The 20,894-nt window shown below is 54.3% G+C and overlaps 9 protein-coding genes across 9 annotated transcripts; 5 read left to right on the forward strand and 4 right to left on the reverse strand.

Annotated features, from left to right (window-relative positions):
* Positions 1-1,074: 1,074 nt before the first annotated feature.
* CKM354_000915700 (uncharacterized protein) lies at positions 1,075-2,808 on the forward strand (the record flags this gene model as incomplete). Its single annotated transcript, XM_044804566.1, has 1 exon — positions 1,075-2,808. The coding sequence occupies one exon, from the start codon at positions 1,075-1,077 to the stop codon at positions 2,806-2,808; it is 1,734 nt and encodes a 577-aa protein (XP_044660501.1).
* Positions 2,809-3,438: 630 nt separating this feature from the next.
* CKM354_000915800 (uncharacterized protein) lies at positions 3,439-4,089 on the forward strand (the record flags this gene model as incomplete). The annotated part of the gene is made up of 1 exon (XM_044804567.1): positions 3,439-4,089. The coding sequence occupies one exon, from the start codon at positions 3,439-3,441 to the stop codon at positions 4,087-4,089; it is 651 nt and encodes a 216-aa protein (XP_044660502.1).
* Positions 4,090-4,560: 471 nt separating this feature from the next.
* CKM354_000915900 (uncharacterized protein) lies at positions 4,561-5,574 on the reverse strand (the record flags this gene model as incomplete). The annotated part of the gene is made up of 1 exon (XM_044804568.1): positions 4,561-5,574. One exon carries the CDS (start codon positions 5,572-5,574, stop codon positions 4,561-4,563), a length of 1,014 nt encoding a protein of 337 aa, XP_044660503.1.
* A 1,598-nt stretch (positions 5,575-7,172) lies between these two features.
* CKM354_000916000 (uncharacterized protein) lies at positions 7,173-10,170 on the forward strand (the record flags this gene model as incomplete). Its single annotated transcript, XM_044804569.1, has 2 exons — positions 7,173-8,175; positions 8,225-10,170. The coding sequence occupies 2 exons, from the start codon at positions 7,173-7,175 to the stop codon at positions 10,168-10,170; spliced, it is 2,949 nt and encodes a 982-aa protein (XP_044660504.1).
* Positions 10,171-10,764: 594 nt separating this feature from the next.
* On the reverse strand, positions 10,765-11,318 carry CKM354_000916100 (uncharacterized protein; the record flags this gene model as incomplete). The annotated part of the gene is made up of 2 exons (XM_044804570.1): positions 10,765-11,044; positions 11,116-11,318. 2 exons carry the CDS (start codon positions 11,316-11,318, stop codon positions 10,765-10,767), a joined length of 483 nt encoding a protein of 160 aa, XP_044660505.1.
* Positions 11,319-12,095: 777 nt separating this feature from the next.
* Positions 12,096-12,980, reverse strand: CKM354_000916200 (uncharacterized protein; the record flags this gene model as incomplete). Its single annotated transcript, XM_044804571.1, has 6 exons — positions 12,096-12,156; positions 12,230-12,462; positions 12,514-12,694; positions 12,749-12,807; positions 12,860-12,892; positions 12,951-12,980. 6 exons carry the CDS (start codon positions 12,978-12,980, stop codon positions 12,096-12,098), a joined length of 597 nt encoding a protein of 198 aa, XP_044660506.1.
* Positions 12,981-14,145: 1,165 nt separating this feature from the next.
* On the reverse strand, positions 14,146-14,871 carry CKM354_000916300 (uncharacterized protein; the record flags this gene model as incomplete). The annotated part of the gene is made up of 1 exon (XM_044804572.1): positions 14,146-14,871. The coding sequence occupies one exon, from the start codon at positions 14,869-14,871 to the stop codon at positions 14,146-14,148; it is 726 nt and encodes a 241-aa protein (XP_044660507.1).
* Positions 14,872-15,067: 196 nt separating this feature from the next.
* Positions 15,068-16,282, forward strand: CKM354_000916400 (uncharacterized protein; the record flags this gene model as incomplete). Its single annotated transcript, XM_044804573.1, has 1 exon — positions 15,068-16,282. One exon carries the CDS (start codon positions 15,068-15,070, stop codon positions 16,280-16,282), a length of 1,215 nt encoding a protein of 404 aa, XP_044660508.1.
* Positions 16,283-17,155: 873 nt separating this feature from the next.
* On the forward strand, positions 17,156-18,181 carry CKM354_000916500 (uncharacterized protein; the record flags this gene model as incomplete). The annotated part of the gene is made up of 1 exon (XM_044804574.1): positions 17,156-18,181. The coding sequence occupies one exon, from the start codon at positions 17,156-17,158 to the stop codon at positions 18,179-18,181; it is 1,026 nt and encodes a 341-aa protein (XP_044660509.1).
* Positions 18,182-20,894: the final 2,713 nt, after the last annotated feature.

A 20,894-nucleotide genomic window follows, 5' to 3' on the forward strand; every position in this document is an offset into this window, starting at 1 on the left:
CGTTTTCAGGGCTGTAAAGTTTCTGACTGGTCAACATTTGTATGCAAGACGTGTCGTTTTCGTTTTCGAGCTTGAAAGAGCTTCGACTGCAGCAGAGAGTATGGCGTGACCGATCGTGGCCATTTGCAATCGACGTTCAGGCAGTGCTATTTGTAGGCGGCAATGTGTCAAACTGCCGTTGGGCATTGCGCTAAACACTCATCATTGGAAATTTCCCAGAGTTTATGTTCTTCACACAGGTCGGTTCTCATAGCGCTTGATGTACGACATGTGGAGGGAGGGGTTCGGCCGGCAGCTCGAGAATAGCACTCGAGAAGGTGAAGAGAAGGGGAGAGTCGCTCCACGAAAGGCCTGCGAAACCGCTGGGACGCCAAGCTTTACAATACTTTGCACGGCTCTGTGGCTTATGTGTTGCAGCTACTTACTCACTTCACCTCCTGTCAGTGACCCGCTCAATCAGTTCGAACGCCCTCACATCTGCGTCGATGGTCTGCCATCGATGAAGCCGCCAGACCTGAATGATACAGACCCGCTAAGTGCTCCGATTGCCGAAAGAATACATTGTGCGCAGACAGATCATAGGCCGTCGCGAAACGTAAATGTGCTTCGCACACATAGGCTGCTGTGTGCTATCTGTCGTACTGCCCATGTTTGAGCGGTGTAAGCAGGATCTCTTTGCCCTCGCTCTGTTGACCCACTTCTTTTTAGACGTTCGAGGAGGACCTACTATTTGGGCAGCGGTAGGTCGACGGTAACGCGACAATCCGGCCTTTCTAATGCTCTATCACGCCACCATGATTAATTCACATTCTGCTTCACCAGAATGTCCAGTATAGCGATCTGTACCTTTCCACCACGGGACGGCTGGCTTTGCACTCTATCATTCCAGCGGCGAGATGATGTCATCATAAAAAGCAATGCGACAATATCTTGCGATCTCAATCGTTGCATCGTGGCTTTCAGCGACCCGTTGCTGTGTCATCCCGCAACATTGTAATCGACTTCTTCAGACTGTTTGTTAGGACGGGGAGATTTTCAAACGCGAGAGTTGAGATACGTCGTCGTGGCTTCCAGATGTACAGAGAGCTAGATGCTACACGTAAAGAGATTCGGCTTCTGAAGCTAGAGCCGGGTGCACAGAAAGAAGAACTACATGGATCGTTCGAATATACCTGCCTTCCTACCCCACATCGACATTATGAGACAGTCTCTTATGCCTGGGGAGATGCCTCGACCCAGAGTCGGATGGTTTTGTCCGGCCGTAGTCTGGACATCCCCACAGGTGCAGAGGCTGTACTGCAGAACTTGCGCTATTCGAATAAGCCCAGGCTATTGTGGATCGACTCTGTCTGCATTAACCAAAAGATACAGCGGGAGCGGGAGGCGCAAGTGGCACTTATGCACGAAATTTATGGTAGGGGCATGCAGAATTTGATTTGGCTCGGGCCTGCGAACGAGAGTACGCCGGCGGCTATGCGCTCGATTGAATTGCTCGCTCGGGAATTCAAAGACGCTACCAACGATCTCGACGATATCAATTCCTTTGTCAGTGGTCAGCTGGCAACGACAGCCTTCAAGTCAACAATCGATTCACTGGCTACGCTTGAATTGTACGAAAGTCCATGGTTCAAGCGATTGTGGGTCGTACAGGAAGCATGTCTCTCTCCGCATAGCATTTGCCTCAAAGGCTCCTTCGAGATAAGCTTAATCCACGTTCTTAGGGCTGCGTGCGTTCTGAATCGAGGAGGCCATTTCTTGTCAAACGAATGGCGCCGAACACCACATTTGCGTGCATTGACTATGGCGGGCCTTGTCGATGGCGTTTTCACGCCTTTCGTCCCACGCTCTCCCGGCGCGCTGCAAAGTCTTATCACCGAGATGAGTTGGTTCGACTGTACAGATCCAAGAGATAGGGTCTATGGTGTGATCGGCTTGTATCGAAAACTCTCGACGAGAGTGGAACTGCCGCAAACCTTGGAACCGGACTACAAATCGAATACGGAAAGCGTCTGGCAGAATGCGACAAGACAAGCAATTATTGACAAGAATTCTCTGGATATCTTACGCTACGTATCGCCCTTTCGCGACAATACAAAATTGGCAAGTTGGGTACCAGAGCTTTCTGCCAAGAGAAGTGGCTGGCTACCGTTCCCGAATTTCCTCGTTGCGGACAACAACGAGCCTATGAAACTTAATGACAACACAAGCTCGCAAAGTGTACTTACAGTCAATGGCTTTTGTGTTGACGAAGTACAGTGTGTGAAGCCTGCACTCTGGCAGACACCTGGGTCACATCGCAACGCTGTCGAGATCCTCGCTCGCCTGAGCGAGATTGAAGAGCTTATTGCAGAGGATCCCCAACGGATCGACTCAATAGCCTGCACAATGCAGATGGGCGCAGACTCTTTCAACGGTATTTTGAGCCGCGATCGTACTACTGTTGTATACATGCACATGAAGGAGTACTTAACTACTCACGACACTCTTCCAGACGTTAGCTCGCCCAAGAATGAGAACGAGCAAGATATCATCAACCTGTTGACAAACATTCACATGCGAGGTCGGCAAAGGTCTATGTTTCGGACCAAAACAGGCTACCTAGGCTTAGGAGTGACGAACATGCGCCCAGGAGACATGGTCGTGATCCTCTTTGGAAGCAACAGTCCTGCTATTCTTCGACCGATCTTGGGCATGGAGTCTTATTACTCGTTCATAGGCCTTGCCTTCGTCGATGGCATAATGGGAGGCAGCCTGGTCGAGGAGCACCAGGTATCGAACAGACCTGACACAGCTTTCCACCTGAAATGATGGCTCACGGCGACGCCTGGGTAGATGTTGAGCTGATACCAGATTATGTGGGCCATGGATCGTGGTTGACATTGACCAGAGGCTTGCGAGGTCATGGCTCCATGGAACGGCTACTGTCAATACCTTAGGCCAGGTCTTGGCATCATATTGGTATTCCAGCGAAATCAATTTGTACAGCTATGATTTACGATCGTTTTGTCGACAGTCAGGCATTCCAATAGAAGAGAGCGACCTGCATAAGCTTTTCAACTACTGTTTCTCAGTACATTAGGAACAATGAAAAGCCCATCACAAGAGCTTTGATCTGCAGTGCAACGTGACGTGAGTAGTATCTCATCATTGGCAGACTGCTGGCCATACACCACACTTCAGGATCTAATAGCATGCGCTGTCAGGCGTCGTTACTCACAGAAACCCGTCAGCGTAAGTCAAGCGATACGTGGGCCTGTGAACTGAAATCTCAGCCATCACAAACGGCTGTCGGCAACAGTGACTTCGCTGGGCAGCGGCACAGCTGCATCAAGTGTTGATCAGCCACCATTACTCTTGTCTGAAGGTCGTGTCGTTCTCACAAACGGTGATTTGTACCCTGCCTTCTAGCGATTCCACAAAATCGCGTCGCCATCTGCCATGTCGAACTTCATTCTCAAGACCCACCCTAAGCGGCCGCAAGAGCTGCTGCTTGCTCTTGACACATATGGGGCCGGAAAGGAGGTCTCTAATTCCGTGACTGATCCGCAACCCATCGCCGGGTCACGCGTGGCACAGGATTGTTGGCAGTTGCCCGGCTTGATTATTATCGATGATCCTACAGCGCTGAAAATGCTCGGGGAGAAGATGTCTCACGACGGTGTTGATGGCAGCATCACACTGAGCACAGACCAGGACGAGAGCATTCTTCGATTCGCATCCATGGCGATACTGGAAGTCGGAATCTTGGCACCTATCACACTGGAAGATGAGCTGACTCTCGAGGAACTCAATGGTGGAATTGATGGTCCAGTCCTTTCTTCACTGACAAAATCTTGGCGTGAAGCTTTTCGCTCTCTGCCCGAGAAGCATGCGATTCAATGCGTACGATTCAATATGCGCTGCCAGCAAACTCACGAGCCTAGATACATTGTCCGCTTACTTCAGGAAGTCAGTACAGGCATGTATATGAAAGCAAAAAGGGCAATGGGTCGAAAGTTGGTCTTCGAAGCCACCGGCTGCAAAAACGATGCGAAAAAGCGTTGGCTGGAGGCAAGCTTACCCGGAGCGAAGGACAAGCAGAGTATTTGACTGAGGAGTGTACACTTTGGAAGACGAATGCATTCCCTTCCTTTTGCTAATCGCGCATGGCGAAGTCCCTTTACTCATGCCTGGTGCCACAGACATCACTTCACATGTGTTTGAGCAACCAAAGGCAGCCTGCTGTGCGGGGCATGCAGTCGCAAACAACCTGGCGACTTCAGACTCGCGTGCTGAATATGCCGGTTTGTGACCAAGCTGAAAGTTGCGGTGAAGCACATTGGCTCCAGCGCTGCACCTCTGACAGTCGTGCAAGAATCGAGCCTGGGCAAACGTGAAGTGGGTCGCTCTTGTTTAAGATGCAGTGGAGCAGTTGCGCCATTTACTGAAAGGCGGCCATGAGGTGGTGAACGCGCCCATTTGGTCGTAGATCCTTTCGAAGCTGGGAGTGGTAGCAAAGGCTGACTTCGAGAGCTGCCAATCAAGAGGCAGCAGAGATAATTGCTGCGCAACGACACCTTCTCAGCCGAACCTCTCCCTCGCCAGACTTCTCAACATATCCATCGTCTTCTCCTCTTTCGCCCTGACGCCCTGCATCCTCTCCTCCCGCTCCGCCATTCTTGCCCGTAGTGCTTCTTCTTTCCGCACTTCCCTTTCAGACTTCACCTTTTCTCTCCTCTTCAACTCTTTTTTAAACTCATCTTCACCACCTCCCATCATTTCCTGATCATTGACTTCGACATCACCGCCATCCTTTGCTTCACGGAATGCATGCAAGGTAGAGGTTTTGTCGGCCTTTTTCTCAAGTTGTCGCTCGCGACTGCCCGGGTCGGCGCGGGGAGCGAGTTCTTCCAGGCGGTCTTTTTGGAGGTTGCGGTCGACTTTACGGGAGTATTGGAGGTCGGTGCGGGAGTTCTGGTGGGCTTCTGAGATGAGCTCTTCTCGGTGCTGGAGGTCTTGGAGAGAGGGTATGCTTGCTCCTAGCGTACGACATTCTCTGTCAGGGAGAGCGGGGCCGAACCCGTCCTCATCGCTATCTTCCTGGGCATCTTCTACGCCGCTGACTCCAACTTGTAGTGGTCGCGGATGTATGGGAGCGTCCATCTGTGTCACCAGCTCTGCTCTGTCTCGCTCATTTACAGTTGGTCGATTTTTCCACCTGTCCTCTGCTCTCCATCTCGCCTCGGGATCGTACCAGCCTTCTGCCAATTCTCCTCTATTCCACTTTCCCAGAAAGCTCTTCCATCTGCCTCGCACTTCGGTCTCGCTCAACTCGTTGATGTCGATCTGCTTTTGGACGTCCAGGTAGCGAGCGAAGAGTCCTTCATATTGCTTGAAGTCATGCTTGTGGAGAAGCTCGGCTTTGAAGGGCAGCTTGACCGACTCGCTGCGACTTGTGGTACTGCGATGGTGGTCGCGGTGGTGTTTGCGGTGCGGTGAACGCGAGCGAGGCCGCTTCACTTCGTCCGATCGGGCATAATAACGATCAGGCGAGCGTGACCGCTTTCTGTGATGGTCAATGTTCCTAGAAGTCATGGCAGTATTGTAGCACGAAGTGGAAGTCACGACGGAAAGCGGCCGCTGCCTAGCTTACTCGGCTCGCATGTCATGTGAAAGGTGGATTGCACACGCACGCTGCACTGCACTGTGCTACTTGATGCCTCCACTACCGCGGAGATTCCAGTCTGGTGCGGCACGCGTAAGTCAGTCTTGCATTTCGACGATGGGACGTGTGCGGCAGTTGCACTGTCAAGACGTCCGGCTCACAGCCCGGACCACAGCAACGAAGCAACGGGAAATCGAGCGATTTGCGTGGACAGTGCATTGCAAGACATCATTGCGGTGACAGATGCCGCCATGTTTGTTGGCTGTGCATGCTTCGAATCCAATCACGTCGGCTTGACAACACGTCGATGCATGTGCTGAGCGTGGCCACTGCGTTCTGTCCGCCCGCACAGCTCGAACAAGGAACAGGCTCAATGGCTGCTGCAACGGCTCGGGAAAGCGGAGAGGTGAGCATCAGCAGGCGAGGACGAACGAGCTTCACAATGAACGAATGCGCGGCACACGGCAGCATGGCAGAGGGCAGACGGTGATGCAGTTGAGGGTGACGATGTTGGCAGCTTGGCGGAGCGGTGAGTGGGTCGTTCCCCCGCGAGGTTCGTGCCAGACCAAGTCTCGGATGAGTCGCTGCAGACGGCGCCCAGACAACGTGGTTTCTTGTGGCGTGGCGGGACGTTTGCTGTGCCCATCAATGTCGAGGATGAGGAATCGCATGGGATAGGGAGGACAGGACCAGGACATGCATGCTTCGCCGAGAGCTGGACTGGACTGCACTGAACGTGCAGAGCGAAAACTGAGGCATATACCGCATTGGACGCAAAACCACGCGCTCGCAGCGGTTGCGGCATTTTGACAATCGTGGGCGTGTGATTGGGTATTGTCGGCACAAGAGTTGGTGGCTCGCATGGACTAGTGTCGATCGAGACTATCACCAGGTACACCAGTCGTCAAAAAGGCTCTGATCTTGCGCCCTCGCCTTTTGCATCACTTGACCACGCAAAACACTGGGTCCCAACCCATTGCTGCCGCTGCCACCTGACGTGCCATTGCGTGCTGCCTCTACTGTCCTCCCAACAACCACCACCCTCCCCCCCTCCGCCTCCGCACCTCATTCTCTCCCTCTGCTCGTCTTATCTTTTGCTTGATCTCTGTATGCGATCAAATGTAAGCCAATCACCAGACTGCAGGCCGCTCTCGCGCGGTGCCCTGCATGGCCGCATTGGACGCTTTCTTCAGCAGCAGCACGGCCACGAGCTCCCCGAGGACACACGACACCGGCACGACGGCGGGCGGCGAGCATGGCCAGTCCACGCCGGGCTGTGAAGAAAGGCAGCCCAGCGTACGGCACATGTCTCACCACCCGCTTCCAGCCTGAAGCTCGAATTCCGCGCTCGGAGCTCCCGCGCCTGCGCTGCGCTGCTGACGTTGGCCTTTGTCTCCGCCGCCCTCACGCTCTGCGTCCACTCGGCTCCTCCTGGCGTTGCCGTATGCGCATGCGGGAACGCAGAGCCCGACTCACTAACACTTGTTTCTAGTGATTCGCCCTCCCACCCTCGTTCACGAACGACACCATGTCTACGCCCTCTATTCCTCCCCGTCCGCAGCGCAATGCTCAGCAAAACGGCCAGACGGCAGTCCGCAGCGACCAGCCGCTCGTGCCTCCGAGGCCCCTCCGCAAGGCGGACCCTTCGCCCACTCGCTCGCCATTGAACTTCCCGCCCTCTGCCATGGCCAATCGCCCGCCTCCGAAAAGAACGAGTCAAGAGCTGCCTCGCAGGCCCCCGAGCGTGTCTCTGCCAACTCTCGGCCACGAGGGAGATGAATACTCCAGCCTGGATCAGCTTCCCGCCGAAGCCAAAGCAGACAATGCAGAGCAGACGAGAAACATTGCGGCAGACTTGCCCATGCACCAGCCCAAGGCATCTGTGCCACAGTCGACAGCCACGAAAAATATTTCCAAAGTCACGGATACCGACTCCACCACAGCTGCGGGGCTCGGCATTGGCCGCTCAAAACCCGCAGACGATGTGCATAAGATGCCTCCTGGGGACTCTTCGCCCGCCTCGCCCTCCCGCATCACTCGTGTGACCAGTAATACGAGGCGGGCTCCCTCTACCGAGCCTCCCAACATCCTGCGTACCAAGGCAAGCTTCAACCGCTCCTCTCAGAGCTTGGGTTTGGAACGCCAGACGTCTCGTCCTGGTAGTGTATATGGCGACGACACCGAGCACGGCATCCCAGAAATTGGCCAGCAAATTCCGTTGAACAGATTTGCTGGCGACGCTCAAGCGCCTACTCCCGGCTCTGGTCAAAGTGCACACGCGCCTGGAATCGGCTTCTTCAACGACGGCTCGGCCAAGCAGCACAAGAAGAAGCATTCGAGACAGGAATTCTTGACTCACGATAGCTATGGTCTCGAGCACGACGAGGATCATGCAGATCAGTTCGAGAGAGAATGGATGAGGAAACATCCTCAAGAGGCGGCTAGAGAGCAGATTTACCGCCATCTGCCAAAGCCTGAAAGCGCCTTGAGTAGCGAGCAATTGAATAGAATTGTGCACAGCAACGACTCTGGTGAGCCTCGCATACTCCTCAGCTTTGAGCCAGCTAACCCCACATCCAGGCGCCGCGCCCATGCCCAGCACCCCAGGCGAGGAAGATGCCATCCAAGAGTACCTAGCTCGCATGTCTCCCCAGGTCTCCCACGACCAGCGCACCTCCAGCAACGATGCTACCCTCGCTTCGCCCGTGCGGAAGACCTTTTCGAGGAGTTTGCATCCCGATGATGCCGCCGAGGACGATCACCAGGCTGCGAGAAAGCTGCACCGATACGACTCCGAAGACGAGCATACACAGCGTGATGGCACCCCGATTCTTGCCGCTGACGAACTGATGAAGCGTCCGGGCAGTGCTTTCATGCCTGCTGCTGTGGTTCCTGAACCGCGCGCCGATGATGACTATTACTATGAAAGTGGTGGTGAGCACAACAGCCGTCGCAGTAGTATGCACGTGCCCAGTCGTCCATCAAGTCGGCCCGGTAGTGTTCACGGCGCTCAGAATCTGCATGGCTACGGGGGCGGATCTCTGCATCGTTTTATCTCGCACGAAGAGGTGCACCACTCCGGCAGTGGCACTCCTCTCGAAGAGATCGAAGAGTATGAGCCGCTGTTCCCAGAAGATGACGGGAAAGCGGAGAAGCCCAAAGCAATCAAGAAGCGACCTGATCTCGCGGCCATGCATCATTTCCCCAGTCAAGACGTGTGGGAAGACACGCCGGATTCGTTGCAGTATCTCGCAGAAGTGTCCACTCCTGAGCTGGAGCGACAGCAAGAGGCTATCGACGCGGACCGAGCAGCCGGTGCCGTATTCGAGACACCAGAGCAAGAGCAGGCGCGTCAACGTGCAGGGCCGGACATGACGAGTAAGGAGAAGACCTTCATCTCTCCACACTTCAAGCCTGGCGTCATCGAAGAGGTCAAGGCCGCACATCGACCCGGTGCACATCGTTTCCCCAGCTCCGATGTGTGGGAAGACACGCCGAGCAGTATGTTGGGCGAGACCACAGTCAATCTTCCTGATATGGATGACGTGAGAAGTCCACCTGAGGAGCGGGCTACCACCTCCGCGCTCCCGTGGAGCCAGGATGACATGGATGCCCGTGCCACTACTGCTGGTGGAATGGGCAAGCCATCGATACCTTCCCGACCACAGCGACCTTCGAAATTGTCGGCCGAAAAGAAGCCGGGTGACGAGCAAACGAGTCCCACGAAAACGAAGCCGCCGGGTGTCCCAGCAAAGCCCAGTATTCCGGCTCGACCGACGCGATCTGCCCGCGAGGGTGACAGCGACGAGATTGTTACCTCGCCACCTCAAGCAAAGGCGAAACCCGCGGTTCCAGCACGACCCGGGTCCAAGATTTCAGCTCTTCAAGGCAACTTCTTGAGCGATTTGAACAACCGCCTGAAGCTTGGCCCGCAAGCCATCCCCAAGAAGGAAGAAGTACCAGCCGCCAGCGAAGAAGCCGTCGAACGAGAACCTCTTGCGGACGCACGCAAGTCCCGCGCCAAAGGTCCCGCACGCCGCAAGCCCGCCTCTTCGTCAGATCGCAAGCCTTCGCATACGTTCGCCATGTCTCCACTGATCACCTGTTGGACGATTGACGAAACGGATGAATTGCAAGTGCAGAATGAATCCGAAAAGGAGAACGCTGATCCTGAAGCTGAGACGGAGAAACTATTGGAGGCAAATGAGAAGACGAATACGGATTCTGCTGCTCCTCCTGCGAGGGACGTCGCGGCAGAAATCAGCAAATCCCGTCATCCTTCGGAAACCGCACAATCGCATGCGGAATCGGCCGAGGCTTTGAAAGCTGCGATTGCTGAGGCGGGTGCTGGGCCCAAGGTAAATGCCATTGAAGAGGAGGCTGCCGTAGCTGAGACTCCAGCGGAAGAGAAGAGTACTGTATTGGAGACGACGGGAACTGTCAAAGCAGGCGACATTCCTGGTGGGTTCCCGGGTGAAGACGCTGAGGGAGAAGTGGTTGTGAAAGAGAGTAAAGACGTGGCATGAAAACTCAGAGTCATGGTGCAGGAGTTGGAAATAAATAAAAAGTTGGTCAGTTAATGAGATGTCGACGTATTAGCATTGTGTTGTGTTGATGTCCGGTGCAATGTCTCAGGCTAGTACCGATCTAAGCTGTGTGCATCCACGTGGAAGCAGGACTGACCAGAGCACGTGGAGCAGGATTGCCATCACTCACTGATGAGGACGGAGAAAGTGACATTCATCTTTTCAGTCTGATGCCGAGTTCAATTGCAATTCGTTGGACAAGTCGGCGTACCTGTTCAGACAAATGTGTTGTCTCCTGCTTGAGACTACCCTGTCTCTCGCGCTTTGCTTTCTTCTCCCGTGCATCAGCGACGTTCACGATGTTGGCCAAGATTGTTAAATAGTGTCAGCGCCTGGTGCAGGGCAGGCTTTCATGATTCTGCACTGTCGATGCTAGAGCACGTTTATATATGTACAGAATTAGAGCAGAGATGTCCGCGTGTCTATCGCCAATGGCTCCCACGCTTTGCAATGCAAGTGTTTTTCTTTTGTGTTCATACGGTATGACCCTCTTCATCAGCCGTCTTTCCTGATGCCATTGCATTCCCGCTGCCCTTAATATGGGCTTGCCGCAGCCTGGCAGGCCTTGAGCTGATCCAAGTACCATCCACAGATGGTCAAATTTCCCTGATTCTCGTCCATGCACCTCTTGAACCCCTGCACTTCGTTTCCGCAAACCGTAGGACCTTGTTGCTGTTGCTGGGCGGAATACTGATATGCTTGCTGTGCTTCCTGCGCCTGCTGAGGAGATGCAGCTTCTTGCACTGGAGTGCTGCTTCCGCCACCAAAGAAACCGCCAATGGCATGACCGATGGAGGAGCCGACTGCTACACCGCTGCACACTGAACGTTAGCATCCATCTTGCGTATAGTACATTGCAGAAGCATGGGCGAACTGGAGACTTACGCTGCTGTGCTCGCCATTTGACCAAAGAGACCCGGTCCCTGCGATGCGGCGGGCGCTGGTGGAGGTGCCTGCTGCTGGTGAGGTGGTGCGGCTGCTGTGCTAGCGGGTCGTGTTTGCTGTGGTGATGGAGGTGCCGGCCGCGCTGGAGCAGCGACTGGACGGCGGGGGGCCGATGGGGCTGGACCACGAGATTGACGAGGCATGTTGTGTGATGTTCTGAGGTACGTCGATGATGACCGCGCGGCTGGTTCTTGTTGCGTCGGAGCTGAGGTTGCTGATGGCAAAAGATGAACCAGCACTAACAGGCAGTATAGAAGTCGCTCGAAGTCCCAATCACGTGATACGGCCGATTCCCGAAACCGTGTTGCCATCGTACTACGGACTCATCGATTGTGAAAGGAATGCACAGAGGATGAGCAGGATGCAAGCACGAACATGGCACGTATGTGGATAGATAGCGAAAATCGGACATCAACCAGATTCAGAACGATTTCACTATCTACAGCCAGCCGGCAGTTGGGCGTTTCACAACTGACGGCTCACAGCTTGAGCCGGCCGAGGTGACGGCCTGAGAGAGCTGTGATGACCTTCAGACACTGTCGTCTGGTCCATTGTTGCAGAATGTGAAGGGTATCATGCTTCTGCTATCCATTTCTCCCCCTCACATCCGGTGAACCATTCAAAAGTCTTCACATACACGCACAACATATGAACCGGGGAAACGCCTCATGAACACCGGTGCATGAATTGCAGCTGGTACAGATCTCGCGAACTGCACGGTCTATTCTCAATCGCTAACTTTCGTTCTGCCTGCTGATTTCGACGGTCGATTTTCGAAAGGGACGAAACATGGTGGAAGTCGAATTTGGTGACCTAGCAGGTGGTCATTGCGAAAAGGAGCGTGTTGCGAAGTCTGATAACGCTCACTTGCTGACTTGCTCGGCGGCGGCGGCAAGCCAATCGGGGGTGGAAGTCGTGCCTCACAAAATGGTGCACTTGGGCTTCTTGGTGGGCTTTTGTTGCCTAGGGCTGATAACGGCTCTATTACCAAGTGTTAGGAGTGAGTCGCAGCATGAGGGTGCGCCGCAAAGGGGCGACTTTTGTGGTTACTAACTTGATTGCTTCATCGAAAACGCTCTTGAGATTTCTCTGCGTAAGAGCGGAGCACTCGAGATACTTCACAGCTTTGATGTCCTTGGCGACTTGCACTGCCTGCTCGTACTGAATCGGTGCCATCTTCCTTTGTCGCAATTGCTCGCGCACTTCGGGGTCGTCTCGCAAGTCAAGCTTGGTGCCTACGAGGATAATGGGGGTACCAGGTGAGTGATGCTCGATTTCAGGATACCACTAAATTGCCTGTCAGCCATGTCCGGTGCACGGGGAAAGGTCGTGTCTCACCTTGGCCTTGACGTTGTCGAACGAGGAAGGGCTAACGATCGAAAAGCAGATGAGGAATACGTCGGTCTGAGGGTATGAGAGAGGACGCAGTCTGTCGTAATCTTCTTGTCCAGCAGTATCCCAGAGCCCCAGACTTATGGGCTTGTTGTCGACCATTACGCTCGCAGAGTAATTATCGAAGCTGTTATATGGTTAGTCCAGCCAGCCCGTAACCTGTCCGACAGCCGCGACCTACACTGTGGGGATATATTCGCCAGGGAAGGCATTCGTGGTGTAGGATATCAGCAGACATGTCTGTCGGATACATCAGTCGCGGTGTCTCGCCCATCCTCGGAGAGCTCCATACCTTGCCGACTGCTCCGTCCCCCGTCACGACGCACTACTCGAGCTATCAGCGAATATCCACAGCGCCGTAGCGCGCGCATGCTGCCACGCACCTTCAGTGACTGCGTTGCTTGAGCTGCCATTGTTCCCCCTTCTGATTCAGCAGTTGCCGCTGACTCTTGCTCCTATCGTAGATTTTCGCTGCGTCGCACGACAGTAGCTCTGACTGCGCACACGTCGGTCCGCGGATCGTCGAATATCGAGTGCGTTGCCGTTTCGTGTGTTGCAACACCAAAAGATGGGCTCTGGTGCTGTTTGTGGCTGGGACTCGGTGTGTTTTCCCTGCTCGTTCGGTTCAGGCAGAGTCGCCACGTGCAGACCCGATCAAGATGTTCGATCCGACAGCGCCCAGCTTCGTCGATTGCACGGGCCGGAAGGGTTACCAGGCTGCGATATGGTGATGGTTGTTGGGTTCTGGATGAGCAGTGAATAGCGCGCGGGCGTGGTTCGTCCGAGCGCGATTGGCGATTGGAAGAGGAGATGTTGAGCGCGGCGCGGGGCGATTCCGAGTGGATCTTCGGGGGTGTCGTGTCGTGGTGTCGTGTCGGACTTGCACACAGCGACAACACACACGGACAACTCGTGATGCAGCGGCGGTGATGGGGCACTCGTGGTCAATGTCACGGAGGCGGAGCGAGGAGTAGCAGCAGCAGCGGCGGTGCGGTGAAAGTAATGTGGCAGCTTTGCAGGCTAATGCATCGCCCAACAGCCAAGCTCCACTCTCGACGAACCCATGCACACGCCCGTCGACCTCACTTTGTGGAGGAGCTCAGCGCTTAAACAACCACACGCCCTCACGCTGCATGTCCTCTCTGGGCCAACCAACGCTGCATGTCAACGTTATTCGTCCAGTGCTGCAGCTGCATCGCGGCATGCGACCACTTGGCCTGCTGCAGCGTGAACCTGAACTGCCGCGACCACCGGTTGTGCCTCACTCGTTGCCGAACAAGACGCCGACGTGGGGTCCGCCGCACGCCAACAGCCATCGTCGTGATCCACCGACCAAGTGCTATAGACAGGGGTGGCATCAAGTTACAGATACAGTACTATACATTGCGAGATTCATCTGAAGACCATGTCCCAACCGCCGGGTTGCTGGGTGGCCCGTATCTTGTGAGAGCCGGCCTGTCAGACCGTCCACGTCAACTTGTGCGTCGACGACAGCAGTAACCCAGTCATGCCTCTGGGCACGCAACGGATCTTGAATTCGAGAGTGGAGATGTTGTTGGCTGAGCGTCCAAGCCCTCTTCACGACTTCTCGACTTCCTTCTTCAACATCTCAATCTTCTTCCGCAGCTCCACCTGGTCTGCATTACCCTTTGCCTCCTGCTTCTTCTTGTCCAACTCAGCCAGCTCAGCCATCTTCTCCACGATCGTAGTGCGCAAGTCTCCGACACCGTCTTTCCTGCTCAACACCTCCGCCATCCATTGCTCGATCTCTTTGTCCGCCTCTGTATCCCCAGCATACACATCATAACCGACACCTTCCCGAACCCAGTCCCGCAGATCCTCCACGTCTCCGATGTTGTTCAACTTCATGAATATTCCCGTTCCAGCCATGAAGACGCTGAACACAGACAGTGTCGCGAGACCAAGTGCTTCGGCGGCATCGAGACCTCCTTCGGCTTTTGGCGGAGTGTTGGACGGCGAAAACGTGGGCATTTCGATTTTGCTGCCTCCTTTCGTTGTCGTCTGCTTGATCATTTGAGGGTAGGCGGCGAGATACTTCCTCCTCAGCGCCCGGCGTGTCACAACCGCTGATAGGAGAGTGAAGGCGAGGCCGCCGTACAGGAGCGCATTCTGCCGGCGAGCTCGTGTGGATGCATCGGCTCGTTCTGTGTACTTGGGTCCTAATGAGGACGAGTGTGATGCTGCATTTAGAGGATCAGGTGTTGCCGCTGCTACCGCATCAGCCTGTTGCGGGCGTGACTGGCGAATGTCACCGGGCGCGAAGTATTTGTCCCACCACGACATCCATGCGGCCTCTTTCGATGGATGCTGAAAGTTTAGGTCTGCGCCGCAGGTGACCGGCGAACAAAGTCGGAAACAATCGGCTTTCCGAAGCACGTCGGACCCTGCGTCGGCGTCGGCGAGCCATGACCAAGAACAATCACCTCAACCGCCACTGGACTTCTCTTCTGCTCATCAACACCACCCCTCGCCCACAACAATGGCTGCTCTGCGCCCCGCATCTCGCCGTCTGCTCTCACAGTCTCTACTCGTCCCACAAAAGCGGTCCTTTGCGACTGCAGTCGCCGATCAGCCTCCGCCGACCACGACACCGCGCCCCGCGACATCTTTCACGGACCGATTGAATAATGGCCCGTCCTTTGGCGACTTCGTCAGCACGCCGAAAGAGACGGTGCTCACATCAGAAGAGCTTTACGAGCTCCGCGAAGTAGAAATTGGCCCTGCCGGACGCAAACGCAAACATACTCGACTGCCCGAATGGCTGAAAACGCCCGTGCCATCGAATAACAACTACAAGAAGATCAAGTCGGATCTGAGGGGTTTGGGCTTACACACGGTGTGCGAGGAGGCACGATGTCCGAACATCAGCGACTGCTGGGGCGGGTCGAACAAATCTGCTGCAACTGCAACTATTATGTTGATGGGCGATACGTGCACGAGAGGATGCAGATTCTGCTCCGTGAAGACAAGTAACAAGCCTCCCCCACTGGATCCTCACGAGCCAGAGAACACCGCTGAGGCGCTGAAGAGGTGGGGTCTGGGTTACGTGGTGCTGACATCTGTGGATCGGGATGACCTGGCGGACGGAGGTGCGAGGCATTTTGCTGAGACGATCATGAAGATCAAGCAAAAAGCGCCACACATGCTTGTTGAAGCGTTGACAGGTGACTATGCCGGTGACTTGGAGATGGTCAAGCTGGTCGCTCAAAGTGGACTGGACGTGTATGCGCATAACATGGAAACAACAGAGGAGCTGACGCCGATTGTTCGGGATCGGAGAGCCAAGTTTAGACAATCGCTCGCTGTGCTTGAAGCCGCAAAGGCGGCGAAGCCCACTCTCATTACGAAGACGAGTATCATGTTGGGACTCGGCGAGACTGAGGAGCAGCTTTGGAATACGTTGAAAGAGCTGAGGAAGGTGAATGTGGACGTTGTAACCTTTGGACAGTACATGCGGCCTACGAAGAGACACATGAAGGTCCATGAGTACATTACACCGGACGCTTTTGAGCTTTGGCGACAGAGGGCCTTGGACTTGGGTTTCTTGTACTGCGCTTCTGGGCCACTGGTGCGGAGCTCCTACAAGGCAGGCGAGGCGTTCATTGAGAACGTGCTGAAGAAGAGGGCGAAGCATGATACGCTGCTGAGTGCAGAGAGTGTCGGGAGATTTGCGGACATGAAGGTGGCGGAGTGATGAGGTGTGTAGGGGGCATTTGGAAGGAGTTTGGGCGGCATCAGGTGTGCATTGCGAGGTATTTGGGTGGTAACCAACCTACTTATTCACAAGTGGCTACAGAGCGCTGCATTGACAGTAACGAGAATAGGCGGCAAGCATTACATGTATAGGACTGCATGTCTCGGTCAGCAATGGAGCGGACTATTTTTCGAAAGTTGAGACAGCTGGGTTCTGATCTCATGCTCGTGCTCTCAGCTAGCATGCTTCACCTTGCGCGAAGATGTACCACGACGGCCTGCCGGAAGCGCCACTACCATTAAATCGGGGACCATAATGCTCGGCAGTTTCGAGTCGCTCCTGCTGCGCCGGACAACATGTGTGACATTGCAGTTTGGCAAAGGAGGCTGATTCTACGTTCAGCAACGAAGGTCAAGGCAATACAACTCAGCAACGAAGGCCTCGTCGTTGCATATTTCTTTAGTGCCGCGAAACGAGGGCCTCGTCCTGGTCACTCTATCTATGAGCGTTATGGACGAGGCTTCATCTGCACTTTTGTGTCTCCACTTATATGCATTAGCGTGGGTCAGTGGGTCAGTGGGTCCATTGTCACAGGCATGGAAGGTCAAAAGCTCGACTGTACTTTGAACACTTCCACTCTCCTACCAACAACAACAACACCAATTACGTTGCCCGACATACCATCCATCCGTGCGATCTCAAACCCAACTCCTGAGAGGCAACGCGCCCGAAGACCAATTCGCTGTCGAGTTAGAGCTTGTAATGTCACGCATCTAGGTCTGACCACAACGCGACATGCTGACATATTTCCAGGCTCTGGCGCCGGCGCCCACAATTCATAGTTCAACGAACAAAAGAGCTTTCAAGCCTCCAATGACGCGAAACAGAGACCAGGCCCTCGGCCTGGACATGCTCGATTACAATGAACAAGCACTCATCGACCAAGTATGTGCCGAGTGGGGCGTGAACGGCGTCGTGGCCCTCTGGGATCGTTTCGATGGCGAGCCACAACCATTCATGGGGACATTGGTCCATGACAAGGGGCTTGCCAGTGTATTGGCAGAAGGTGCCGTTTACAGCCTAGGTGATGGCTATTTCCAGCCTATGGACCAGGAAGCGCTCATCCAAGCTGCGAAGGAAACGATCAGTCAGAACCTTGCCCGTGTTTCCGAATCACCAACCCAGACGATATGGTTGATTCGTGCAAGTACTGCCTGCAAAGGCAAGGTCACGTTCGGTACCAAGCCTAGTCTTTATGAGAGAAGCATCAACGGCGAGGCTACGTTCGGAACTAGGCCTAGTCTTTATGAGAGAAGCGTCAACGGCAAGGCTACGTTCGGAATCAAGCCTAGTCTTCATGAGCAGGACCTGGAGGAGAAGCGTGGTCGACTGGAAGAGAAAATCCGCAAGGACGAGAAGAGGCTTCGCAAGGTAGAGAAGAAGCTTCGCAAGGAGGAGAGAGCGGGTCGTGGGGACGGTGCTACGTTGGCACAGGTCAACAGCAACGAGGACGAGTATCTCTCGCGCTCACAAAAGCAGTCACGCCACCAGGCCTCGTTTTCTGACCAGGCCTCGTCTTCCGACCAGGACGAGGCTGCCTGGCGCAACAAGGTCAAGTCTTCGCCTACTATGGCTCAGCCAACCGACACCGAGGACGAGGACGAGGCTGAGGCATCTTCACACAGCAAGGCCATTGTGCGCAAGAAGAGCCGTGAGACCAAGGTGAAGGTGCCGGCAGGGGAGGATAAGGACGCAGACGAGGACGAATTCGATGACAAGGGCGTGGTCTCTGCGCACAAGAAGAAGTCGCATCGTAAGGGCCACCGCACGCTTGAGCAGATACCTTCAGTCACCGACCAGGACATCGAGGACCTCCTCGACTTCAAGGTGGCTGATTGAGCTGAGGCACGAGGGCATGTTGTTACGAGGCGCAGGATACGATAGAGGAGTAGTGACACGAGACATTAAAGGCGTGGGACAAGGGCTTGCAGTCAGATTATGTAGAAGTCTCGTGCGGGTACTAGTCGTTTAGTTTGGAGTTCCTGTTGTGCTTACTGCTCGAAGGTCACAAGGCTATAGGCAAAGACGAGGCCTCGTCCAAATTCAATGCCCTAGAGGCTCGGTCTATATACCGTATAGATCGACCTAGTTGCTAATAGTATAACAAAGGAAGGCTATATATTACCGATATTGTCTCCTACTACCTCTATTAGCCGTTCCTAGTTCCTTACGACTAAGATAAAGCATTACGGGCTCGCTAAAGCTATATAGAGCTCGATAGGTAGTTGAATTTAGTAACCCTTCTTAGATAATATCTTAAAAAGCCTATATAGCTAGCTCGATATACGACGTCGCCTAGGTTTTATATATAAAACCTTCTACGGTCCCGCGCTATACTGTTACGGTTTGATTGGACGACACAGCCAAGAACTGATCAGGCAGAGTGGCTGCGATCAGTTTGAGGATCACGTGAGTGATCACTGAGCAGCAGAGCGATCAGCGATCACTGATCACGGTGGTCACAGTGATCAAGGTGAGCATGCAGGAGACTAAGTGCTATATAGACGACGCTCTTTAGCGTAGGATAGGAGCTTCGTGCTCAACTCAATACAACTCTCTTGGGGTTATGTTACAAACCTTTCAGGACCTTCTCTGATATACCACGAGGACATTGCGAGGATCGACACTTCCTAGGCCACCCCCATATCAGATTAGGGTTAGGCTGCCAGCGGACCGGCAGGACGTAACAACTTTGAGCACCAAAAGCCGAAGGGAAGCGCTATCGATCAATGTCAAGAAAGACTCAGGACGTCGCCGACACGAGAAGTCCATCACGACAACAGCTATCGACTGGAATCACGGAACGAATGAGCAACATGTCGATTAACGGAAGCGGGAAACAATCGACTCCCACTATGAGCACAGCGGGCTCATACGAGTCAACCCACGCACCTAAGATATCCACGCCGGAGACGTTCGACGGGACTAAGGAGAAGTTGGAGAGCTTCCAGCTGCAGGTTCAGCTGTACCTCCACTTCAACGCGCACCAGTTTCATAGCGAGGCCGACAAGGTCTTGTATGCCGCATCCTTCCTACGAGGAAGAGCCGCCAGAGGATTCCGAGCATACCTGAAGGACTGGCTGGTCTGCCAGAATTCAGATGATGAACCAGAAACGGAAACCAGAAGAATCTTCCACAGCTACGATAAGTTCGAAGAAAAACTTAATGATCTATACGGGATACCCAACGAGGAGGCACACGCCGATCGCCATATCCGACAACTCCGACAAACCACTTCTGTCGCCGCCTATGCGTCAGAATTCCAAGGATATCAGGCCGATCTCGAGTGGAACGACGCTGCCTATCGTTCGCAGTTTTACCTGGGACTGAAGGACTCAGTCAAGGCCGAGTTATCCCGAAACTCCAGCATGACCACGCTTGGTGCAATGATCAAAGCAGCGAAGGAAATCGACGAGAGACTCCAGGAGCTGAAATACGACCGATTCGTACAGCCTGGATACCAGAGACCCGCACGAGGCGGAAGAGGGAGCTTCAAGGCCAGAAGCCAGGACCCTGATTACGGAGATCCGATGGAGTTGGATGCTACCGAACGTACGCGAGGAAGGAAGCTGAAGAGCAAAGGCTTCACCTGCTACGAGTGTGGCGAGGAAGGCCACTACGCGCGGAACTGCAGAAAGAAAAACAAGGTCAGCCGTGAGATGAACACCATGGCTCGGACAACAGCATACCGGGAATGCGAGGAGGACTCCTCGAAATCTGACTAGTTCGGAGGGACAACCCCGAAGAGGCTCATTGAACCGCGGTCTCTTGGTTCAGTAGCCTAGAGAGAAAAGAGATCAGCACGACACGGAAAACCGCGAAACGAACGAGGGGAAAAACTTACTCGGAAAAAGACAAATCGTCAAAGGGAACAAAGCCTTGGAGACCAGGAGACATGAGGTTCCACCACAGGGGAGGCATTTCAAGGCTAGCCTCGGGGGCGGAAGCAGACGAAGAAGATGCCTCAACGCCGGATTCGAATTCCAGGAGGGCGGCCTGCTCAGCGGCCTCTGCCTCCTCGAGACCATCCAGCTCTTGACCGATCGCATCGTCGGTGCGACGTTCGAGAAGGCGAAGGCGTTTGCGGAGCTGCACCTTCTTCATCTTGAGCTTTATCTCCTCCTCTTCAATCTGCTCGATGTCGCGACGGAGCTTATCGCGAGTGTCCCGAAGACTCTCCCACTGGGGGGCGGAAATCTTCACGTCACACTTGCAACCTTTGCGAATGCACTCGGAGCATTTCCCAGAACGGGGACCCACGATACAGCGAGGTGCGGGTTCGCCAGCAGAGGAACGAGCGGTCTGACAGCGAGTGCAGGGAGCCATCTCAACACCGTTCGCAGCAACTTCTTTTGCGAGGGCAACACGACGAAGACGACTTGCGGAAGTATAGGGTGACGGGGAAGACATTCTTGAGAAACGAGGGAAACAAGAGGAAGGACGAGGTTAAGCTTCGGGACGAAGCTGACTAAGGAGGGGATGGTGTTACGGTTTGATTGGACGACACAGCCAAGAACTGATCAGGCAGAGTGGCTGCGATCAGTTTGAGGAT

This window comes from Cercospora kikuchii (assembly GCF_019650295.1).
Source record: "Cercospora kikuchii DNA, contig_00006, whole genome shotgun sequence".
NCBI lineage: Eukaryota > Fungi > Ascomycota > Dothideomycetes > Mycosphaerellales > Mycosphaerellaceae > Cercospora > Cercospora kikuchii.